The sequence below is a fragment of the Palaemon carinicauda genome, chromosome 37 (assembly GCF_036898095.1).
Source record: "Palaemon carinicauda isolate YSFRI2023 chromosome 37, ASM3689809v2, whole genome shotgun sequence".
Lineage (NCBI taxonomy): Eukaryota > Metazoa > Arthropoda > Malacostraca > Decapoda > Palaemonidae > Palaemon > Palaemon carinicauda.
In genome coordinates, this window is record NC_090761.1 from 26,948,397 (window position 1) to 26,971,664 (window position 23,268).

Genomic DNA, 23,268 nt, shown 5'->3' on the forward strand with positions numbered 1-23,268 from the left:
CCTAAGCCCCCTCTCCACCCAAGCTAGGACCAGGAAGAGCCAGGCAATGGCTATAGGCTCCCCCAAACTCGCCATACTTAGCTCACAAGGATGGCGAGGATACACCGACTAAAGGAACTAACGAGTTTGAGCGAGTCTTTAACCCAGGTTGATTACCAGTCAGAGAGTAGATGATTACACCTTGGAATAAAGTTTGGAAGTCTCAAGTAGAAGTAGAAAAGGTGCAGTACTGTACTTTCCTGGTGGGCCTTTACAAAAGGTTAATGAAGTGGCCAAGGATTTGAAACTTTGGAGCAGTTTTTATCTCCATGATTCAACGGTAAATGAACCACTGACTTGATTTTCTCAAGGACCACTTTTAAAATTGTGAAAACTTTATTGTTGATATGCTATGTATATATATATATATATATATATATATATATGTGTGTGTGTGTGTGTGTGTGTGTATATATACAATATACAAATACAAATATATATATACATATATACAAAATATATACATACAGTATATATATATATATATATATATATATATATATACAGTATATATATGTATATATATGTATGTATATATACACGCATATATATATATATATATATATATATATATATATGTATATATACATATTTATATATATACGCATATATAGGTACATGTATATATATGTATATATGTATATATACATATATATATATATATATATATATATATATATATATATATATATGTATGTATGTATGTATATACTACCCTACATATATTTTGGTATAGGAAGTCGTTACTCTTCTAGTGTTCAGGAGACATATATGAGGTCTGCTTCTTTGGAATTTCACTCCTATAGGTGCTTTCACCTTCAGGACGTCTATTCCTAAGAGGCACTTAACATTCCACAAGAACTGGGGCTTCGAGGTGGTGATGGTTGCAAAGAAAGTGTCGTGGCTTCTAAAGATCATTGGATATTGCAAAAATCGACGAGCCTAGATAGTCAATAACTGATATTTTACTTAGTAAGTGATTAAGGCAATATAGCTAATACAAACATGGCGATCAGCATGGGAATAGCTCATTGCATCGTCTTGATATCAGTTGATTTTTCTTCTGCAACCTTCTTTCACTAGTAGTACTTTGCTTTGCCACAGGTGACTCTGGTGGTGCACAAATCAAACAGGGGTAGGCTGCAGTTGTGTGAATAGGTCACTTGCTTCTCTGACTCCTCTCTTAGAATCTGAGTGGGCTTGGTAAGTTACGGACCACAAGTCATCTTGAAATTATGCAGAAAAATAAGGGGAAGTAGGAAAGTTGCTGTTAATTAAGAGAGTCTAACAGCATGTCCGTTAATTAGCAACAGAACAGTCCTCAGAATAGCATTTAGTATATAGGCTACCCTGCCTCTGGTTGGCCTGTGTTAGTGTGTGTTTCGATGAACTTGAGGTTTGATTTTCAGCTTCCTCGGTCCTGTATAGTAAGACATGAGAACGGGAAACACAAGTATTATTTGATATTATTACTATAGTGAAAAAAAAAAAAAAACAGTGTATGTTGGAGTAGAGGGGCTTGGACGAATTTTTGACAAGGACCAAGGGTTAACATCAAAGCAACACATGACTGAGGCCTTCCTGAAAGACTACGTACAGTACAATTAGTGTGATTATTCTAACTTTATTAGTTTCATTATTGAATGAAAATATATTTCAAACAGTTGCTTGTTAATATTATCAAATCAACTGTCGTCAATTCAAGTAAAATAAAAAGCTCACTAATCTAAATCATTGTGGAAATATGGAGAATTAACCTCGTCCTTCATAAAGACCTGATCAATTACAGAGTAATTTACCTTTGAATTAGATAAAAAGCAATTATCACTAATTGTGAACATGAAACGTTTGCTAGAAATAATAGATTATGTATAAAAATGAAAACTCTCTAAGCTCTTTATATTTCAACACTTGATAACAATACCAATAAAACACATAGATTTAATGTTTTGAACCTTATCTCGAGTGTTCATTTATGTTTAGAAACTTTATTAGTTTTCTCTTTTGTTTATTGCATTTTTTCTCTAACTTTCAGAAGGTTGATGGGGCCAACCCAACTTTTGAAGAGCTGCAAAGTCAACTCCCGATAAATTTGACTCCAAATGGTACCGACCAATACTTTTTCTTCATCGTCCCAGTTCAGAAAAGGGATGACCCCAATGTTATCCTGCAGATGGCCCAAGCACAGGGGGCTGCAGACAGCTCTGACTCTTCTGTTGCTTCCACCTTCATTGACACTCTTCACCAGAACGTCAGTGTCTCATCATCTGCGCAGTGAGTATCCCCTCTCAGAGGAACAGTTGAACTCACCTCGCTCTGAGAATGTGCACCCTGTCATGCCTTACTGCGCGGCGAGTAATGAAGCAGGCGTGTAGGGGAAGGATGGCTGAGGTGATGAACAGCCAGGGAAAAGCCACACACACACACACACACACACACACACACACACACACACAGGAACTCGCCGCGCAGCAAGGATTGACAAGGTACACTGCCTCAGAGCGAGGTATGCCGGGAATTCGTGTATCCAACTGTATTAAGTTTCTATAAGTGGAAATAGACATTTATAAACAGTATATCTAATATATCTGGTGAAGGATGTTTTGGGGTCACCAGAGATTACTTCAAATTTATTGAATAAGAAGCTTGAGTAGTTATTCTAAACCTCTGACTATGAAAAATCATAAAACTAACAGATAGGCAAAGTGGCAAAGACATCAACCTCATTAAAGTGAGCCACAGAAATTAATTCAAGTTTGGGGATTTATTTCAATAAGCAAAAGTTTCTAGGAGGAAGTTCTGTATTCATGAACAAGAGTCATTAAAACACATTGAGGAATGAAAAGTCAAATTATGCCAATGAATTCTTTTGAGATTTTGATGGTCCATAAATAAATCCACATTTCTTCCTAATCCAAAACCAATATAAGAGTTTCCATTCACTTTGTAATATGTAATAAGGACTTTACAAATAAGATTTATCACATCTCACTAATTTATCATATAAATACTTAACTAGAAGAAATCAAGAATGAATGTAATGCCATTAAAGGTATACAGTGAACAACAAACTATGGTTTATGGTGGCCAATTGGAAACGTCCCTGCCTGGTGTTCTGCAGGACGGGAGATCGAGACTCGTTCAAACTCGATAGTATCTTGTAGTGTCTGTAACCTCACCATCCTTGTGAGCTAAGGATGAAGGTTGGGGGTTTGGGGGAGCTTATAGGTCTACCTGCTGAGTCATCAGCAGTCATTGCCTGGCCCTTCCTGGCCCAGGCTTGGATGGAGAGGGGCTTGAACTCTGATCATATGTATATATGGTCAGTATCTAGGGCATTGTCACTGTCTCTTGCCTCTGCCATTCATGAGAGGCCATTAAAACTTTGAACAAAATACTGATACTCATGATATTGTATATATATATATATATATATATATATATATATATATATATATATATATATATATAGTAAATAATCCTTAAAATATTATATTCTCAGGGAAATCAACTTCGGCGAATTCTTCAATGTGTCAGAAACCGAGGAAGATGACACCTTCAATTTCCAGGTCCCAGTGGTTGTGCCCCTCGATTTCCGATTCACTTACGACAGGGAAACGTCCATGACTGTCTTGCCAAATTGCTCAGTTGACACTCGCACCTGGAAGGAGAAGGTCATCTCTAGGATTGCAGAGAAATTGCAACTCGATGGTAAAACTTATAATATCTTTTTGGATTATGCGTGCTTTCATTTTGGGCGTCAGATTTGCAAGAAACACGTGCATGTATGATACGTATCGTTTAAGAAACATGAGAAGGTAGACCAGATTTGAATTCAAGATATATTTTGTTTTCTTCTGGGCAGCTTTTAATCTTTTAAAGTAAGAAATTATATTACTTGTCCTCATTGAAAATAAGGTTTAATCCTCAGTCTTAAGTCTTGAAGATAATCAGATCCCAGCATAATTTTATCTCTTTGCTGTTTCCTCCCCTGCTTTCAATGTGTAAGTATTTACATTTCCACAGAAAGTTTGTAAATATCTTTGCAGATCAGTCGTCTATCCACGTTTTAAAAAACTAAGATTCACTGCCCCCTCATGATTCTCAAATCTCAAGATAGATTACTGACGCTAAAAGAACAACACCATTATTATCACTATCTTCTCTTCTACTTCTGTTTATTCATCAAAGAACAGAGCTACTAAAATCTCTGCATGTACCAGATGATCATGCATTGTTTAGCATCAAATATCTATTAACATTAGATTCTACAGGAAAGTGCCCAATAACTATGGTCTCCATTTTGAAAACTAACAAAACTGTCCGTCCCTTAGTCAAATTTACTTGTCAATAGCAATTCCGAATAATACTGGCTTAACCGCAACTAAATATTGAGAATGATATATATGGTATCACATGGTGCGCGAGGTTAAGTATCACTTATTCCAAAAAGGTATATGTTAACCTAACTAAAATTGCGTAAAGTAGAGATAGAGAGGGGGGCCTTGGTCTCTAGGTATTAATGTGTCTCCTACCTCTGCTGCATATTAGTTTTTTTTCCGTAAATACTACATCGATACTGAGTACTTTGCCTTACATGGTGTACCAGCTCTACCATCTTGGCCAGTTATCTCCGATGTTGTTTTAATTCATCGTATCGTGTACGATTGTGTACAGTCAAGTGTCCTGTTGACTTTATTCTCTCATAAATTTCCCGTTTCTTTTTGGTCAGATTTGAAGGAAGATTTGTTTTTTCTTGCGAGCTAAAGACTTGCATTTGCAACTATGCCCTCTATGTTCTAAATGGGAGTTTCCATAAAAGGATGTTACCTATAGTCTACCTAGGGTAGAGTAGCCTTTTTGTAGTATCTTCCAGCTTAATGCCATATTACATTTGCCCTTTACTATTCTATATATCCCCTTTGCATTTTTCGCTTTAGTATGTAATTTTTTCAACTTTGTATTCCCAACATTCAGCGGTTTGGTTAGATTGCATTATTGATATGAATATCTTTAATATGAAAAAGACCACTTGCCCTTTGATATGCTGATAGGGGGGCCTTCATTATTCCTACAGTCAGAAGTTTAGTTAAATTGCATTAATGATATGAATATCTTTAGTATGAAAAAGACCACTTGCCCTATGATATGCTAGTGGGGAGGCCTTCATTATTCCTACAGTCAGAAGTTTAGTTAAATTGCATTAATGATATGAATATCTTTAGTATGAAAAAGACCACTTGCCCTATGATATGCTAGTGGGGAGGCCTTCATTATTCCTACAGTCAGAAGTTTAGTTAAATTGCATTAATGATATGAATATCTTTAGTATGAAAAAGACCACTTGCCCTATGATATGCTAGTGGGGAGGCCTTCATTATTCCTACAGTCAGAAGTTTAGTTAAATTGCATTAATGATATGAATATCTTTAGTATGAAAAAGACCACTTGCCCTATGATATGCTAGTGGGGAGGCCTTCATTATTCCTACAGTCAGAAGTTTAGTTAAATTGCATTAATGATATGAATATCTTTAGTATGAAAAAGACCACTTGCCCTATGATATGCTAGTGGGGAGGCCTTCATTATTCCTACAGTCAGAAGTTTAGTTAAATTGCATTAATGATATGAATATCTTTAGTATGAAAAAGACCACTTGCCCTATGATATGCTAGTGGGGAGGCCTTCATTATTCCTACAGTCAGAAGTTTAGTTAAATTGCATTAATGATATGAATATCTTTAGTATGAAAAAGACCACTTGCCCTATGATATGCTAGTGGGGAGGCCTTCATTATTCCTACAGTCAGAAGTTTAGTTAAATTGCATTAATGATATGAATATCTTTAGTATGAAAAAGACCACTTGCCCTATGATATGCTAGTGGGGAGGCCTTCATTATTCCTACAGTCAGAAGTTTAGTTAAATTGCATTAATGATATGAATATCTTTAGTATGAAAAAGACCACTTGCCCTATGATATGCTAGTGGGGAGGCCTTCATTATTCCTACAGTCAGAAGTTTAGTTAAATTGCATTAATGATATGAATATCTTTAGTATGAAAAAGACCACTTGCCCTATGATATGCTAGTGGGGAGGCCTTCATTATTCCTACAGTCAGAAGTTTAGTTAAATTGCATTAATGATATGAATATCTTTAGTATGAAAAAGACCACTTGCCCTATGATATGCTAGTGGGGAGGCCTTCATTATTCCTACAGTCAGAAGTTTAGTTAAATTGCATTAATGATATGAATATCTTTAGTATGAAAAAGACCACTTGCCCTATGATATGCTAGTGGGGAGGCCTTCATTATTCCTACAGTCAGAAGTTTAGTTAAATTGCATTAATGATATGAATATCTTTAGTATGAAAAAGACCACTTGCCCTATGATATGCTAGTGGGGAGGCCTTCATTATTCCTACAGTCAGAAGTTTAGTTAAATTGCATTAATGATATGAATATCTTTAGTATGAAAAAGACCACTTGCCCTATGATATGCTAGTGGGGAGGCCTTCATTATTCCTACAGTCAGAAGTTTAGTTAAATTGCATTAATGATATGAATATCTTTAGTATGAAAAAGACCACTTGCCCTATGATATGCTAGTGGGGAGGCCTTCATTATTCCTACAGTCAGAAGTTTAGTTAAATTGCATTAATGATATGAATATCTTTAGTATGAAAAAGACCACTTGCCCTATGATATGCTAGTGGGGAGGCCTTCATTATTCCTACAGTCAGAAGTTTAGTTAAATTGCATTAATGATATGAATATCTTTAGTATGAAAAAGACCACTTGCCCTATGATATGCTAGTGGGGAGGCCTTCATTATTCCTACAGTCAGAAGTTTAGTTAAATTGCATTAATGATATGAATATCTTTAGTATGAAAAAGACCACTTGCCCTATGATATGCTAGTGGGGAGGCCTTCATTATTCCTACAGTCAGAAGTTTAGTTAAATTGCATTAATGATATGAATATCTTTAGTATGAAAAAGACCACTTGCCCTATGATATGCTAGTGGGGAGGCCTTCATTATTCCTACAGTCAGAAGTTTAGTTAAATTGCATTAATGATATGAATATCTTTAGTATGAAAAAGACCACTTGCCCTATGATATGCTAGTGGGGAGGCCTTCATTATTCCTACAGTCAGAAGTTTAGTTAAATTGCATTAATGATATGAATATCTTTAGTATGAAAAAGACCACTTGCCCTATGATATGCTAGTGGGGAGGCCTTCATTATTCCTACAGTCAGAAGTTTAGTTAAATTGCATTAATGATATGAATATCTTTAGTATGAAAAAGACCACTTGCCCTATGATATGCTAGTGGGGAGGCCTTCATTATTCCTACAGTCAGAAGTTTAGTTAAATTGCATTAATGATATGAATATCTTTAGTATGAAAAAGACCACTTGCCCTATGATATGCTAGTGGGGAGGCCTTCATTATTCCTACAGTCAGAAGTTTAGTTAAATTGCATTAATGATATGAATATCTTTAGTATGAAAAAGACCACTTGCCCTATGATATGCTAGTGGGGAGGCCTTCATTATTCCTACAGTCAGAAGTTTAGTTAAATTGCATTAATGATATGAATATCTTTAGTATGAAAAAGACCACTTGCCCTATGATATGCTAGTGGGGAGGCCTTCATTATTCCTACAGTCAGAAGTTTAGTTAAATTGCATTAATGATATGAATATCTTTAGTATGAAAAAGACCACTTGCCCTATGATATGCTAGTGGGGAGGCCTTCATTATTCCTACAGTCAGAAGTTTAGTTAAATTGCATTAATGATATGAATATCTTTAGTATGAAAAAGACCACTTGCCCTATGATATGCTAGTGGGGAGGCCTTCATTATTCCTACAGTCAGAAGTTTAGTTAAATTGCATTAATGATATGAATATCTTTAGTATGAAAAAGACCACTTGCCCTATGATATGCTAGTGGGGAGGCCTTCATTATTCCTACAGTCAGAAGTTTAGTTAAATTGCATTAATGATATGAATATCTTTAGTATGAAAAAGACCACTTGCCCTATGATATGCTAGTGGGGAGGCCTTCATTATTCCTACAGTCAGAAGTTTAGTTAAATTGCATTAATGATATGAATATCTTTAGTATGAAAAAGACCACTTGCCCTATGATATGCTAGTGGGGAGGCCTTCATTATTCCTACAGTCAGAAGTTTAGTTAAATTGCATTAATGATATGAATATCTTTAGTATGAAAAAGACCACTTGCCCTATGATATGCTAGTGGGGAGGCCTTCATTATTCCTACAGTCAGAAGTTTAGTTAAACTGCATTACTGATATGAATATCTTTAATATGTAAAAGATCACTTGCCCTATGATATGCTAGTGGGGAGGCCTTCATTATTCCTACAGTCAGAAGTTTAGTTAAATTTCATTATTGATATGAATATCTCTAATATGAAAAAGACCACTTGCCCTATGATATGCTAGTGGGGAGGCCTTCATTATTCCTACAGTCAGAAGTTTAGTTAAATTGCATTAATGATATGAATATCTTTAGTATGAAAAAGACCACTTGCCCTATGATATGCTAGTGGGGAGGCCTTCATTATTCCTACAGTCAGAAGTTTAGTTAAATTGCATTAATGATATGAATATCTTTAGTATGAAAAAGACCACTTGCCCTATGATATGCTAGTGGGGAGGCCTTCATTATTCCTACAGTCAGAAGTTTAGTTAAATTGCATTAATGATATGAATATCTTTAGTATGAAAAAGACCACTTGCCCTATGATATGCTAGTGGGGAGGCCTTCATTATTCCTACAGTCAGAAGTTTAGTTAAATTGCATTAATGATATGAATATCTTTAGTATGAAAAAGACCACTTGCCCTATGATATGCTAGTGGGGAGGCCTTCATTATTCCTACAGTCAGAAGTTTAGTTAAACTGCATTACTGATATGAATATCTTTAATATGTAAAAGATCACTTGCCCTATGATATGCTAGTGGGGAGGCCTTCATTATTCCTACAGTCAGAAGTTTAGTTAAATTTCATTATTGATATGAATATCTCTAATATGAAAAAGACCACTTGCCCCTTGGTACGTTTTTAGGGAGACCATCATGGGACCACAGCCAGCTGACCTCGAAAATCCGCCTGCACAAGGACGCCCTGGCCAGCATCACTCTGGACATCATCACTACCCTGGACCAGCTCTCCCTCTTCGTTGTTACCATCCAGAGAACCAAAGATTATGCAGATATTAGGTATCTCGGCATCATCGAAAACATAACAACAGTATGTGGATTATAAGAGCAGGGGTTTAAATTTTATAATAGAAATCATTGGCACAGCGATACTGATCTTTATCAAGTGTAGTATTGATAATGGCCAATGTGGTCGCATATTTGAATTGACTTACATACATATACCAAGGCACTCCCCCCAATTTTGGGGGGTAGCCGACTTCAACAAATGAAACAAAACAAAAAGGGGACCTCTACTCTCTACGTTCCTCCAGCCTAACAAGGGACTCAACCGAGTTCAGCTGGCACTGATAGGGTACCATAGCCCACCCTCCCACATTATCCACCACAGATGAAGCTTCATAATGCTGAATCCCCTACTGCTGCTACTTCCGCGGTCATCTAAGGCATCGGAGGCAGCAGCAGGGCCTACCAGAACTGAGTCACAATGGCTCGCCATTCATTCCTATTTCTAGCATGCTCTCTTGCCTCTCTCACATCTATCCTCTTATCACCAAGAGCTTCCTTCACTCCATCCATTCACCCAAACCTTGGCCTTCCTCTTGTACTTCTCCCATCAACTCTTGCATTCATCACCTTCTTTAGCAGACAGCCCTTTTCCATTCTCTCAACATGGCCAAACCACCTCAACACATTCATAACCACTCTAGCTGCTAACTTATTTCTTACACCCGTTCTCACTCTCACCACTTCGTTCCTAACCCTATCTACTCGAAATGCACCAGCCATACTCCTTAGACACTTCATCTCAAACACATTCAATTTCTGTCTCTCCGTCACTTTCATTCCCCACAACTCCGATCCATACATCACAGTTGGTACAATCACTTTCTCATATAGAACTCTCTTTGCATTCATGCCCAACCCTATATTTTTTACTACTCCCTTAACTGCCCCCAACACTTTGCAACCTTCATTCACTCTCTGAGACGTACATCTGCTTCCACTCCACCATTTGCTGCAATAACAGACCTCAAGTACTTAAACTGATCCACCTCCTCAAGTAACTCTCCATTCAACATGACATTCAACCTTGCACCACCTTCCCTTCTCGTACATCTCATAACCTTACTCTTACCCACATTAGCTCTCAACTTCCTTCTTTCACACACTCTTCCAAATTCTGTCACTAATCGGCCGAGCTTCTCTTCTGTGTCTGCAACCAGTACAGTATCATCCGCAAACAACAACCGATTTACCTCCCATTCATGGTCATTCTCGTCTACCAGTTTTAAACTTCGTCCGAGCACTCGAGCATTCACCTCTCTCACCACTCCATCAACATACAAGTTAAACAACCACGGTGACATCACACATCCCTGTCTCAGCCCCACTCTCACCGGAAACCAATCACTCAATTCATTTCCTATCCTAACACATGCTTTACTACCTTTGTAGAAACTTTTCACTGCTTGCAACAACCTTCCACTAACTCCATATAACCTCATCACATTCCACATTGCTTCCTTATCAACTCTATCATACGCTTTCTCCAGATTCATAAACGCAACATACACCTCCTTACCTTTTGCTAAATATTTCTCGCAATTCTGCCTTACTGTAAAAATCTAATTCATACAACCCTTACCTCTTCTAAAACCACCCTGTATTTCTAAGATTGAATTCTCTGTTTTATCCTTAATCCTATTAATCATTACTCTACCATACACTTTTCCAACTACGCTTAACAAACTAATACCTCTTGAATTACAACACTCATGCACATCTCCCTTACCCTTATATAGTGGTACAATACATGCACAAACCCAATCTACTGGTACCATTGACAACACAAAACACATATTAAACAATCTCACCAACCATTCAAGTACAGTCACACCCCCTTCTTTCAACATCTCAGCTCTCACACCATCCATACCAGATGCTTTTCCTACTCTCGTTTCATCTAGTGCTCTCCTCACTTCATCTATTGTAATCTCTCTCTCATTCTCATCTCCCATCACTGGCACCTCAACACCTGCAACAGCAATCATATCTGCCTCCCTATTATCCTCAACATTCAGTAAACTTTCAAAATATTCCGCCCATCTTTTCCTTGCCTCCTCTCCTTTTAACAACCTTCCATTTCCATCTTTCACTGTCTCTTCAATTCTTGAGCCAGCCTTCCTTACTCTCTTCACTTCTTTCCAAAACTTCTTCTTATTCTCTTCATATGAATGACCTAATCCCTGACCCCACCTCAGGTCAGCTGCCCTCTTTGCCTCATATACCTTGCGCTTTACTTCCACATTTTTCTCTCTATATTTTTCATACTTCTCTATACTATTACTCTGCAGCCATTCTTCAAAAGCCCTCTTTTTCTCTTCCACTTTTACCTTCACTCCTTCATTCCACCATTCACTGCCCTTCCTCATGCTGCCTCCAACAACCTTCTTGCCACACACATCACTTGCAATCCCAACAAAATTTTCTTTTACTAACTTCCACTCCTCCTCTAAATTGCCAGTTTCTCTTACTTTCACTTCGTCATAAGTCATTTTCAACCTTTCCTGATATTTACTTTTTACCCCCGGTTTTATTAGCAATTCAACCCTCACTAGCTCCCTTTTACATCCACCTACTCTATTCCCCCACTCTTTTGCTACAACTAATTTTCCTTCCACCAAAAAATGATCAGACATACCATTAGCCATACCCCTAAACACGTGAACGTCTTTCAATCTTCCAAACATTCTTTTAGTTATCAACACATAATTCATTAATGCCCTTTCTACTACTCTTCTACTTGCCACTCTTACCCATATATACTTATTTTTATCTTTCTTTTTAAAAAAGCTATTACTTATCACCATCTCTTGCTCAACACACATATCCACCAGTCTCTCACCACTCTCATTTTCACCTGGTACGCCATACTTCCCAATGACACCTTCTACCTCTCCAGCGCCCACTCTAGCATTCAAGTTACCCATGACAACTACATAATTCCTTCTACCCAGTCCTTCTACACACTTAGGTAATTCATTCCAGAACTCATTCCGCTCTTCTTCACTTTTCTCACTACCTGGCTCATACGCACTGACAAACGCCCAACATTCCCTACCCAACCTAACCCTTACCCACATTAACCTAGATGATATCTCCTTCCATTTCACTACTTTACCTGTCATCCATTCACTCAGCAATAAAGCTACACCCTCTCTCGCTCTTCCCCTTTGAATTGACTTACAAATTAAAATTCATGTTGTATCTGTCGAAAAGTTTACCCTTTTTTGCTTTGGGAAGGTTTGAGATAAGCATCTATTTTTATGTAATGGCACACACAACCACACACACACATATATATACACACACATATATATATATATATATATATATATATATATATATATATATATATATATATATATATATATATGTGTGTGTGTGTGTGTGTGTGTGTGTGTGTGTTTCTTTACAGGAAGTTTAAATTGACGAACTATTCGGTCTGCTTCCTTATTTCCTTTCCTTACGGGGCTATTTTCCCTGTTGGAGTTCCTTGGCCTTGTAGCACCCTGCTTTTCCAACTGGTGCTGTAACTTAATTAATGATTATAATAATGACAGACTCTGGTCTCAATTTTCAACTGCGCGGACTAGCAAACGCAAGCCAAGTACTGAACACCACCAAAGAAACTAGTTTCACTGACTGATAACATATTTCTATGCCATATTAACTCTCTCTCTCTCTCTCTCTCTCTCTCTCTCTCTCTCTCTCTCTCTCTCTCTCTCTCTCTCTCTCTCTCTCTCTCTCTCTCTCTCTCTCTATATATATATATATATATATATATATATATATATATATATACATATATATACATATATATATATATGTAGGTGTCTATATATATATATATATATATATATATATATACATACGCACACATATATATACATATATATATATATTTATATATATATATATACATATATATACATATTTATATATATATATATATATATATATATATATATATATACATACATGTATATATATATAAATATATATACATATATATATATATATATATATATATATGTATATATATATATATATATATATGTATATATATATATATATATATATATATATATATATATATATATATATATATATATATATATATATACATACAATGTACATTTACAATATTCTTCGTACTGGTATGTAGGAGAATCCGTACACTGACTCATGACTGGTGAATCCACCACCTGCTGAGGACTGATCTACACAAAAGAAACATCATACGATTCTCTTTCCATTGAATATGATAAGATATGCGTGTACGTGTGTTTTTCGAACTTAATTAACATTCGTGTCTATATCTGTTTTGTAACCGCATTAAAATACCCTCTGGTGTTGTTAATTTCTTTTATCGTTTTTCCAGTTGACTTCGGACCACGTTTCCCTGATGGCGGAAGCAGTGGATACCTATTCTCTTGTCATTCGTTCCTTGGAAATTGCAGAAGATGGAATTGTTAAGTTGTCTGGCGATGGTGGTCAAACGCCAGATCTGGATGTTGAAGCAGCAAAGGTCAGTGCCACTACGCTAGGCCAATGGAATTTAGCAATCTGTAACGTCCTGTTTGTAACGTCCCTGTCTGTAACGTCCCTGCCTAGTAATCTGTAATATCCTTACCTAGCAATCTGTAAAGTTCCTGCCCAGTAATCTGTAATATCCTTACCTAGCAATCTGTAAAGTTCCTGCCCAGTAATCTGTAATATCCTTACCTAGCAATCTGTAAAGTTTCTGCCTAGTAATCTGTAATATCCTTACCTAGCAATCTGTAAAGTTCCTGCCCAGTAATCTGTAATATCCTTACCTAGCAATCTGTAAAGTTTCTGCCTAGTAATCTGTAATATCCTTACCTAGCAATCTGTAAAGTTCCTGCCCAGTAATCTGTAATATCCTTACCTAGCAATCTGTAAAGTTTCTGCCTAGTAATCTGTAATATCCTTACCTAGCAATCTGTAAAGTTCCTGCCCAGTAATCTGTAATATCCTTACCTAGCAATCTGTAAAGTTTCTGCCTAGCCATCTAGAAGTGTCTGCAACCTCACCTTGTGAGCTAGGGATGAGTGGGGGTTTGGGGAAGCCTATAAGTCTGCCTGATGAGTCATCAGTAGCCATTGCCTGGCCCTCGCTAGCCTAATGCTGCCCTAGCCTTAGCTTGATGGCGAGGAGACTTGGGCGCTGATCATATAGATGGTCAGTGTCTAGGGAATTGTTCTGTTCCTTACATCTGCCATTCATGAACGACCTTTTCATTTAGATATTAAAGCTCTCAAGATCCCTCAGGAGTTAAACGTTATTCCTTAATATTAATTCTTTACCAATTCGTCTGTTCAGGTAGTTAAATGTTTCGTTGTTTACTGTGGCTCTTATTTATTCGTCATTCACTTAAGTAATCTCAAACAGCATTGTTTGCTAATTCGATTGGCGGGTGGGGTGGTGTTTGAGGAAGCCTTTACGTCTACCTGCTGAATCATCAGCAGGCAGTGTCTGGCCCTCACTGGTCCTAGTGGAGAGGAGTCTTGGGCGCTGATCATATGCATATAAGGCCAGTCTATTGGGCATTGTCCTGCTTGGTAGGGCAATGTCACTGTCCCTTGCCTCTTTCATCCATGTTGGGCCTTTAACCCTTATCGAACGCTAGACTGAGCTTCGAGTCATACTCAAACTCGTCAGTTTCTTTGGTCACTGCAACCTCAAACCTCACCATCTTTTTGAGCTGAGTATGGCAGGTTTGGAGGAGCCTATAGGTCTATCTGCTGAGTCCTCAGCAGCCATTGTCTGGCCCTCCTTGATCCTAGCTTGGGTGGAGAGGGGGCTTGGGTGCTGTTCATATGTATAGATGGTCAGTCTCTTAGACATTGTCCTGCTTGCAAGGGTAATGTCACTGTCCCTTGCCTCTGCCATTCATGTGAGGCCTTTAAACCTTTAAACACGGCATGTATATATGCTTACGAAAGCTTTAGCTCGTGTACAGTATGTGCATTTACAAAAGAGGGTGATATAGGTTTCTACATAGACATGTATCTCAAGAGTAAAGAAATCTCTCGCTTTTATATCAAACGATTATTGAAATGATTTCTGAATTTCAGAAATCTTTCAAACCATAACAATTTCTATATATTTTGACCTTCACTATTCATAAAATGGAATATATCTATCACATAAAAATTTTAAGCTTATTATTCTCTCTCTCTCTCTCTCTCTCTCTCTCTCTCTCTCTCTCTCTCTCTCTCTCTCTCTCTCTCTCTCACTAAACTCTAATTCTAAAAACCCTGTATTGGAGATCATAGTTCCTAAATACTTAAATGATTCTACCTCATTAATTCTTTCTCCTTCCAATAATATTTCATCTTCCATTGTATACTCCGTTCTCATCATCTCTATCTTTCTTCAATTTATCTTGAGCCCAACCTCGTGTGATATTTCATGCATTCTGGAAAGCAAGCATTGCAAATTCTGTGGTGTTCTGCTAACAAGGACAGCATCATCAGCATATCCAAGGTCTGCCAAATTCCTATAACCAATTCAGTCCAATCCTTCTCCACTATCCGACTGCTCTACGCATTGCAAAATCCATTAGGAGAATAAACAACATAGGTGACAACATATTCCCTTGGAGTACTCCACTGTTCACTGGAAATTCATTTGATATGACCCCATTAACATTAACTTTGCACTTGCTAGGCTCATGAACAGACTTAATCAAATTTACATATTTAAGAGGGATTCCATAATAACGCAGGACTCTCCATAAAATTTGCCGGTGCACATTGTCAAAGGCCTTTTCATAGGCCACCACTAGGGGATTTCTATATTCTACGCATTGCTGAACAAGTCTCAAAATGAAAATTTGGTCAGTGCAACTTCTACCTTTTCTAAATCCTGATTGTCCATCTCTCAGCTTTTCATGAATCTCTCTCCCCAGTCTCTTTAGAATAAGCATACAATATATTTTCATAACAACTGACGTTTATGCCTCTGTATTTATTGCAATACAGTTAGGTCTCCTTATTTTCACCAACATTCCTAACTCTCATTCATCAGGTTTTGCCCCTTCATGCCACATTCTACAAAATAATCTTATAAGTACTCAGGGAGTCACTTTATTTTCGGCCAGTATCATCTCGGCACTTATTCCATGATATCCAGGGGCTTTCCATATCTTAAAATAAATAAAAGAATAAATGCGTATTTTTTTTTTTTGGCAAAATTAATCCCAAATCACTCAAATTCCGAAACTATTTCTGTTTCAGTTCACCTGCTGATCAAATCAACCCTTTACCCTCGCATAACTTAAGCGTTTCACTTCGGGCCTAATCTCATACCAGCCGCCCCTGAATTCATATATGAATCCTCTCCTTTCACACACCGATATCATATAGTAGAACCAGCCGTATCCTCGAGATCATAGCCATAGGGACTTGAAAACCCCAAATGAAAAAGCAAACCGATAGAAGCAACGTTCGTTCGTTACAGATTGCCCGGATTTTTTACTTACACTCAAAATCATAGCCAGGGTTTAAACTTATGAGGTAATTACCTTAGTTTGAGGTAATTTGCATCGTTTCAAGGTAATTTTTAAGGTAATGAAATTTAAAAAGTTTAAAGGTAATCTAAGATCAAAAGCAGTAGCGTCTAAGGTAATGGCCACATGCTCAAGTTCAAAACCTGGTCATAACCCCAAAAGTTCACACAGTGTGTAATTCTTAATTTGACAGCTGCTCAGCACTAAGAGCGTAGCTCCAGGTGTCAATTTTCTTACAATAAGGGAACTCTTTCAAATCGAACCAGTTTGCTTACAGCACAGCCAAGCCCAGGACTCGGAAGGCAACGGTCACTTGGTGGAATAAAAAAATGGGTATCCGTAATTCCGGTTTAGTCGGAGGGGCCAACTCGGCCCGATACATCAAAACTGGTCTTGGGAAATCCCAAGAAAACCGAATCTCGCACTTTGTGTGTATCTGGTTTGGCGACGAGGAAGCATTTTCCTAATCTATCAACATTGGTAAATAGGAATGTTTAAAGGCAAAGTGACTAATGATTAAAATTGCTTGATAGAATTATTTAAACGGTAAATGACTTAGAATTTGTTGAGGAAGCTTTTATAGAGTAAAAAGCCCGTTTTTTTTTTTTTAAATACATAAAGAATGGAGAGAAAATAACAATTATGAAAAATGGTTTTAAGGTATAGGAACCCAATGCCTCAAATCCTCATTCCAGCAAGTCTACGGGGAAGAAAACAGATCAAATACTTGAATATAGAGATACATGGAAACAGGTTAAAATGAATTATTAAAAAAAAAAGGTACATCCAGTAATAACTGGCTAACCATATTGCGTCACTTAAGACGTATAAAAACATATTATTTCACTATGATTTAGCATTTGAAGTCTATTACTCATCATACTTTTGTTTTATAAAGGATTGTTTAATTCAAAACTTTTCGAACGTATATGAAACTGTAATTTATTTATTAATTTGTTGGGACTGGGGTGCCCATTCAAGCCCGAAGTGCAAATAGGGGAATACTCTGCCTAAGTACTATGAGGTAATCATCACCACCATCTCCTACGCCCATTGACGCAAAGGGCCTCTGTTAAGCCCTGTCCACACGATGGAGCATGCCCGACGGGCAAATAGTGATACCAGGCCACAATATTTAGTGAGAATGAGGGTTGATGACGTCAGAAGCGGGAAAACTAAAGGCAGGGATCCGGCAACACTGTATGAAGCCAGATCCCTGTATGTGGTTTTCCCGCTTCTGACGTCATTAACCTTCATTCTTATAACTATTGTGGCCTGGCAACACTGTTTGCCCGTCGGGCATGCTCGATCGTGTGGACAGGGCTTTAGATTTCGCCAGTCGTCTCTATTTCTTCATTCATCATCTCCCACTTCAGAGTCCGCAGCCATGTAGGCCTGGGTCTTCCAATTCTTCTAGTGCCTTGTGGAGCCCAGTTGAAAGTTTGTCTAAGAGGTTAAAGGTAAACAATTTTGGATAGCAAGTTAGGAAAAAGGAAACAGAAAACTACAATCTTTCGACATATTTACGAAATGGGTTACTTATAATTTCTTGCTTTAATAACATTGATTTCTTTCTTCCTATATAATTTAGATATGTTAACCACTCTTTTGGATACTTCTTTGTAAATGCCATTACTATAACATCCAAATGATAATAAAAACTTTGAACAATTCAAATAAGGACAAATATTGTGATTATTTAAATTCTGAATGTTACTTTCCGCTGAGTATCAGCCAAAGAATAAGGATATTACATAAATTTATTAATTAACAGCAAGATTCTTTTTATTCAGATCGCCTTGATCAAACCAAGTGCAGAAATCACCCTTGCCAAGCTCAAGGAAGCCCTGATTATAACCAAAGACTTGCAGATCCAAGAAGCGAATGCAGCGGAAGAAGACTCATAAAGAAAACAAAAGAACAGCAGAGAAAACAGCATTTGAAGCAAAGAGAACGTTCAAGTAACTTCAATCCAAGAGAGGATACGAATTAGGATACGAATTATGGCACATCAAAACTTATTAGAATATTTTGACAAAGGATTTGATTTCCATTACTTCCTGGTTCAGGGGTATTGCTTTTAAATAACCAGTTTCGATTCCAAAGTTATCAATTCTTAGTTTAATAAATATGAGATCGTGTGTTTGTATATTCAAATATTCCCAAAATGTTGATTCGACTCTTTTTAGTATGTGTAAGCTTTTAAACCTATTCTTATTTGGATGTGTTTAAGTTTTAAGATTTTAAAATTTATTTCAAAATACGCATAAGGATTTAAAGACCAAGAAATTATTAGTAAAACCGTTACGGATCAAAGAGCGTTTCCTTAATCACTTTGAAGTTGCTAAAATAAGATACAAAATATGTTTTAAAGGCTCTTTACTTCCCAGAGTTTATTTCCTTATTTCCTTGCCTTACTGGGCTATTTTTTCCCGTTGGGAGCCTTGGGTATATATTACCCTGCTTTTCCAACTACGGTTGTAGCATAGCTAGTAATAATAATAAAACCTCTGGATCTTAAAAAATCTGGCCTCTATTGCAAGTCGCATGGCAGAGATATTGAGTAAATGATATTACAAGCATTTAACCTGGCACAGTTTTTATTAAGAAATACTACACTCTTATACATCCCTCAAGAACTAGTTTTCTGCTGAGAAACACTATGCAGCTTCTCAATTTAAGCATCCACCGAGGTGTCAATTTGTGCGATTTAGAGCATACTAGTATGTTAAGTTTCGTATCAGAATGACCATGAAAACTTCAACTTGAAAATGAAATAGATAGGATCAAACTGAACTTTCAATAATGCATCAACGAGGGCGTTAAATACTATAACTACAGTCTAGTTATAATAAATACCATCCTTTGTAGCCGTATTATAAAGTATATTTTAAAGAAAATCTTATTAAGCGCATATTGTGGTCAAGGTAAAAAAAAAATATTTTAGTCACAATGCTTACAAATATCAGAAACAGTCAGCAAGACTTATGTCAGGATGCCAGAAAACTTAAAATCAATCAATCAGCAAGTCTTAACAATACCGATTGACAATCTAGGTTTCAGCCAACACAGATTGTCGATTGAAGCACATAGCTTCAATCAACAATATCAGCAAGGATGTTCTTTCAATAAATCAAACGTCAATCTTGAGTTCCAATTACTTTGACGAGTACTGCCACATCATTACACTTCCATTTAATATAGACTACTTATAAGTTTCCCAATTCGTATATTAAAGCTACGTTAAATACAGACAGCAGCTTTACAGTACAGCTTCTAAGAAACTTCAAACGGTAATAAATTATCTTTCCAATCAATAAATCGTTGGTTAACACGAATACAATAAGGTTTCTAATGCTGAAGTGATTAAAAGTTGAGCTTCAATAAAATTAACCAGTTTTTATATACCAGATCAAATACCTGATCTTGTATCCTACATGTTGAGAGATCACCATGCGGTTTCCCTTAATACAAAGCGTAGTCGCCTTCTTAAAACCGGAATTTTAGAGTTATAAAGAAAAGTGGCTAAAAGCGATTGGAAATATATTAATTTCAATCTTTGAAACAAGACAAAGTACCATTGCATTTTCAGCATATATTGGTAACAGACTGTAGTAACAGATTAAAGAACAAATATCACACCCACGAAGTAACAAAGATTAAAATTTACCTGTAGATTATAGAACTTAGTTTTTGGGAAAAGGAAAATAAAAATAGTTCAAACAACCACCAATTAAATATGAACTAACCATTTCAATGTACTGAAGAATTCTTAATAAATCAGCGATCATATTCCAATGAACTATTTACCAAATCGACCTTGAACCTACAAATTTCTTCTATGGCTAACTACCAGATTTTTTCCTTAAAAAAAAAATTTAAAGTACAGTTTCAACAACCTAGTTAAAGTTAATTTGAACCTAGTGAGAGGAATTCCACCATAAACCCAAGTTAAATTTGCTCTCGTTATAACATACCATTAGCTTATTTATACCCGAATTTAGAAAATTTAATAGTTTGCCAAATCTTCCAGTACAAACAGGTGGACATCTTTATCCAAATTCAGCAACATTTCCAGTACCAAACTTTATTACAGAAGATCGTGACAGGATTTCCAGTAAATCTTCAACCAAATCAATAAGACATACGTAGGTTTTAAGTAATAGATTCGTCCTCATATATTGTCCTGAAGTCGCACCATCCAGTCTGAAAAGTATCAATGATCAGAAAGGTTTCTTTTAAGAGTTGGGCATCCCTACATAGACTGATATCTAAAGACTACAATATTAAATTCGTAAACAAATTTCGCACAGCAAAAGCATTCATCCAGATCCTTTACTCCTAGAATAGGATTATCAACAATCGGTGCTCTTCCAATATGTGATCTACCGGGTTGTTTCTCCTCCAATATGTGATCTACCGAGTTGTTTACATTCCAATATGTGATCTACACAATAACAACCCATATTTCCCCTACAAACTTGCAAACAACGGGGTTTTTACCCATTAACTATCCATTATCAACCATTAAACATTGCAAAATATTTAGTTGTCAGCATTCCAGTATAAACCAAACAATCTTCAAAAGTTAAATTTGAAATATCCATTTGGAATATTTATTTGGAATACAACCCATATAATGTGGACTCACGCAGAGTTTATAAGGAACGTTATTTATAATGAAGAAACAGCCGTAGCCTACTTACGTGAAAAGAATTTGTTGGATGTTGTTGCCATTAATTGTGATAAGTGCAGAACTGTTATGAAAAATAAAAGACAAAGTGAAAGAAAGTTTTGTACCTGTAATGAGATGTCCAGTGAAAGGATGTCAAACTTTTAAAAGTGCATGTACTGGAAACAGTTTTTTTCATTATTCTGATTTAAATAATAAGACGAATTGCAAACTTTCCTTATGCCAGATTCTGGATATTGTGTATTTTTGTGTGTGTGAAACCCCTATCAAATATGCTGAAGTTATCACTGGACGATCTCATTCCAAACTAGTTGACTGGTATAACATGTGCCGTGAAGTTTGTACTAACATAGTTCAACAAAAAGGTCAGATGGTCGGGACCACTGCAGAGCCAATACAGATTGATGAAGCTAGATTTGCTGGCAGGAGGAAATATAACCGTGGAAGACTACTTCAAGGAAATCTTGACCCAGAATCAATAGACAGTGAAGCAGAAATTGAAAATGATAGGAATCACGGCAACAGGATAGACGGCCCTTGGGTGTTCGGTTTAAAGAAGGGTCTTGACTGTCGTTATTTTTATGTTGATCGTCGAGACAGAAATACACTTCTACCAATAATAATTCGTGAATGTGCACAAGGATAAGTAATACATTCAGACAAGTGGCCGGCTTATAGCACCTTGAATTCTCATAGATTTTTACACTCCACTGTTAACCATCAGCGGCATTACGTCGACCCAAACACTGGAACGCATACCCAATCAATAGAAAGATCGTGGTTAGATGCAAAAATAAAAATTTTGCGAACGATGAGAGGTACCGCTAAACATATGCTTCAGTCACATCTGGATGAATACTGTTATAGAATGATTAGAAAAGAATCTGTAGATTTATATTCTGACTTTTTAAATGATATTAGAGAGGTATATCGTTAAATGTTTTGATTTTTACCTTTTTCCATTTTTGCTATCGTTAAATGTCTATTATTTCCTTTTTAAGTTTTTCATTAAATATAGCCAATGATAAATTCTTTTTATTTTGTCTACTTTTTTCTTAGTAGATCACGTGCTATGAACAGTAGATCAATAGTAGATCACAAACCTTAGGTAGATCACATATTGGAAGAGCACCCAACAATCTTTAGATATGGAATAAGTATAATTTAGTATGATTTTTTTATTTTACTTTAAATTTGTGATCAACAGGATAAAGTTATTCTCATTTTTACTTTAAATTTGTGATCAACAGGATTTAAGTAAACTGCAGAATCTAAATAAAGTACAAAACCGTAAAACACTCACCGAAACTTAAAACTAAAGGGTTTAAAAGCAAGCCTCCCTATAGCGCACGGTAGACCTTAAATTCAAGGTCTACCGTGCGCTATAGGGAACGTCCTCCCACGATTGGGGGCGCCGCTCCCAATCGGGGAGGACTAGCTTGCTTAAGGATTTAAAAAAATAAAAAAAATGGATACTTGCCTTTCAATCCAGACTGAAAAATACTTCACCAGATTCCAACGATGTCACCAGTCAGTCCTTTTCTAAATTTAGCGACACTTGGGTCTGTAGGCAAGGATTATTTACATAGGTAACATCTGCTTTGAATCAAAAAATTTCCGAATCCAGATTATAAGCTCCAAACGCACAGGTAATCAGGGGATCCAAGACTTTTCTTCTCTGAAAGTACAAATAGATAGTGGAATTAGAAAATGTACAATTAAGAAACATTCA

The 23,268-nt window shown here is 36.5% G+C and overlaps 1 protein-coding gene and 1 pseudogene across 1 annotated transcript in view; both read left to right on the plus strand.

The window, feature by feature from the left end:
• Window positions 1–18,984, plus strand: part of LOC137629045 (uncharacterized) — a 22,057-nt gene extending 3,073 nt beyond the window's left edge. Inside the window, exons 2-6 of the mRNA XM_068360313.1 lie at window positions 2,075–2,313; window positions 3,542–3,750; window positions 9,150–9,334; window positions 13,691–13,837; window positions 18,637–18,984. Of these exons, the coding sequence (XP_068216414.1) occupies window positions 2,075–2,313; window positions 3,542–3,750; window positions 9,150–9,334; window positions 13,691–13,837; window positions 18,637–18,750 (894 nt within the window). The 3' untranslated portion in view covers window positions 18,751–18,984. The remainder of the gene's footprint in view (window positions 1–2,074; window positions 2,314–3,541; window positions 3,751–9,149; window positions 9,335–13,690; window positions 13,838–18,636) is intronic.
• A 521-nt stretch (window positions 18,985–19,505) lies between these two features.
• On the plus strand, window positions 19,506–22,473 carry LOC137629243 (uncharacterized; annotated as a pseudogene).
• Window positions 22,474–23,268: the final 795 nt, after the last annotated feature.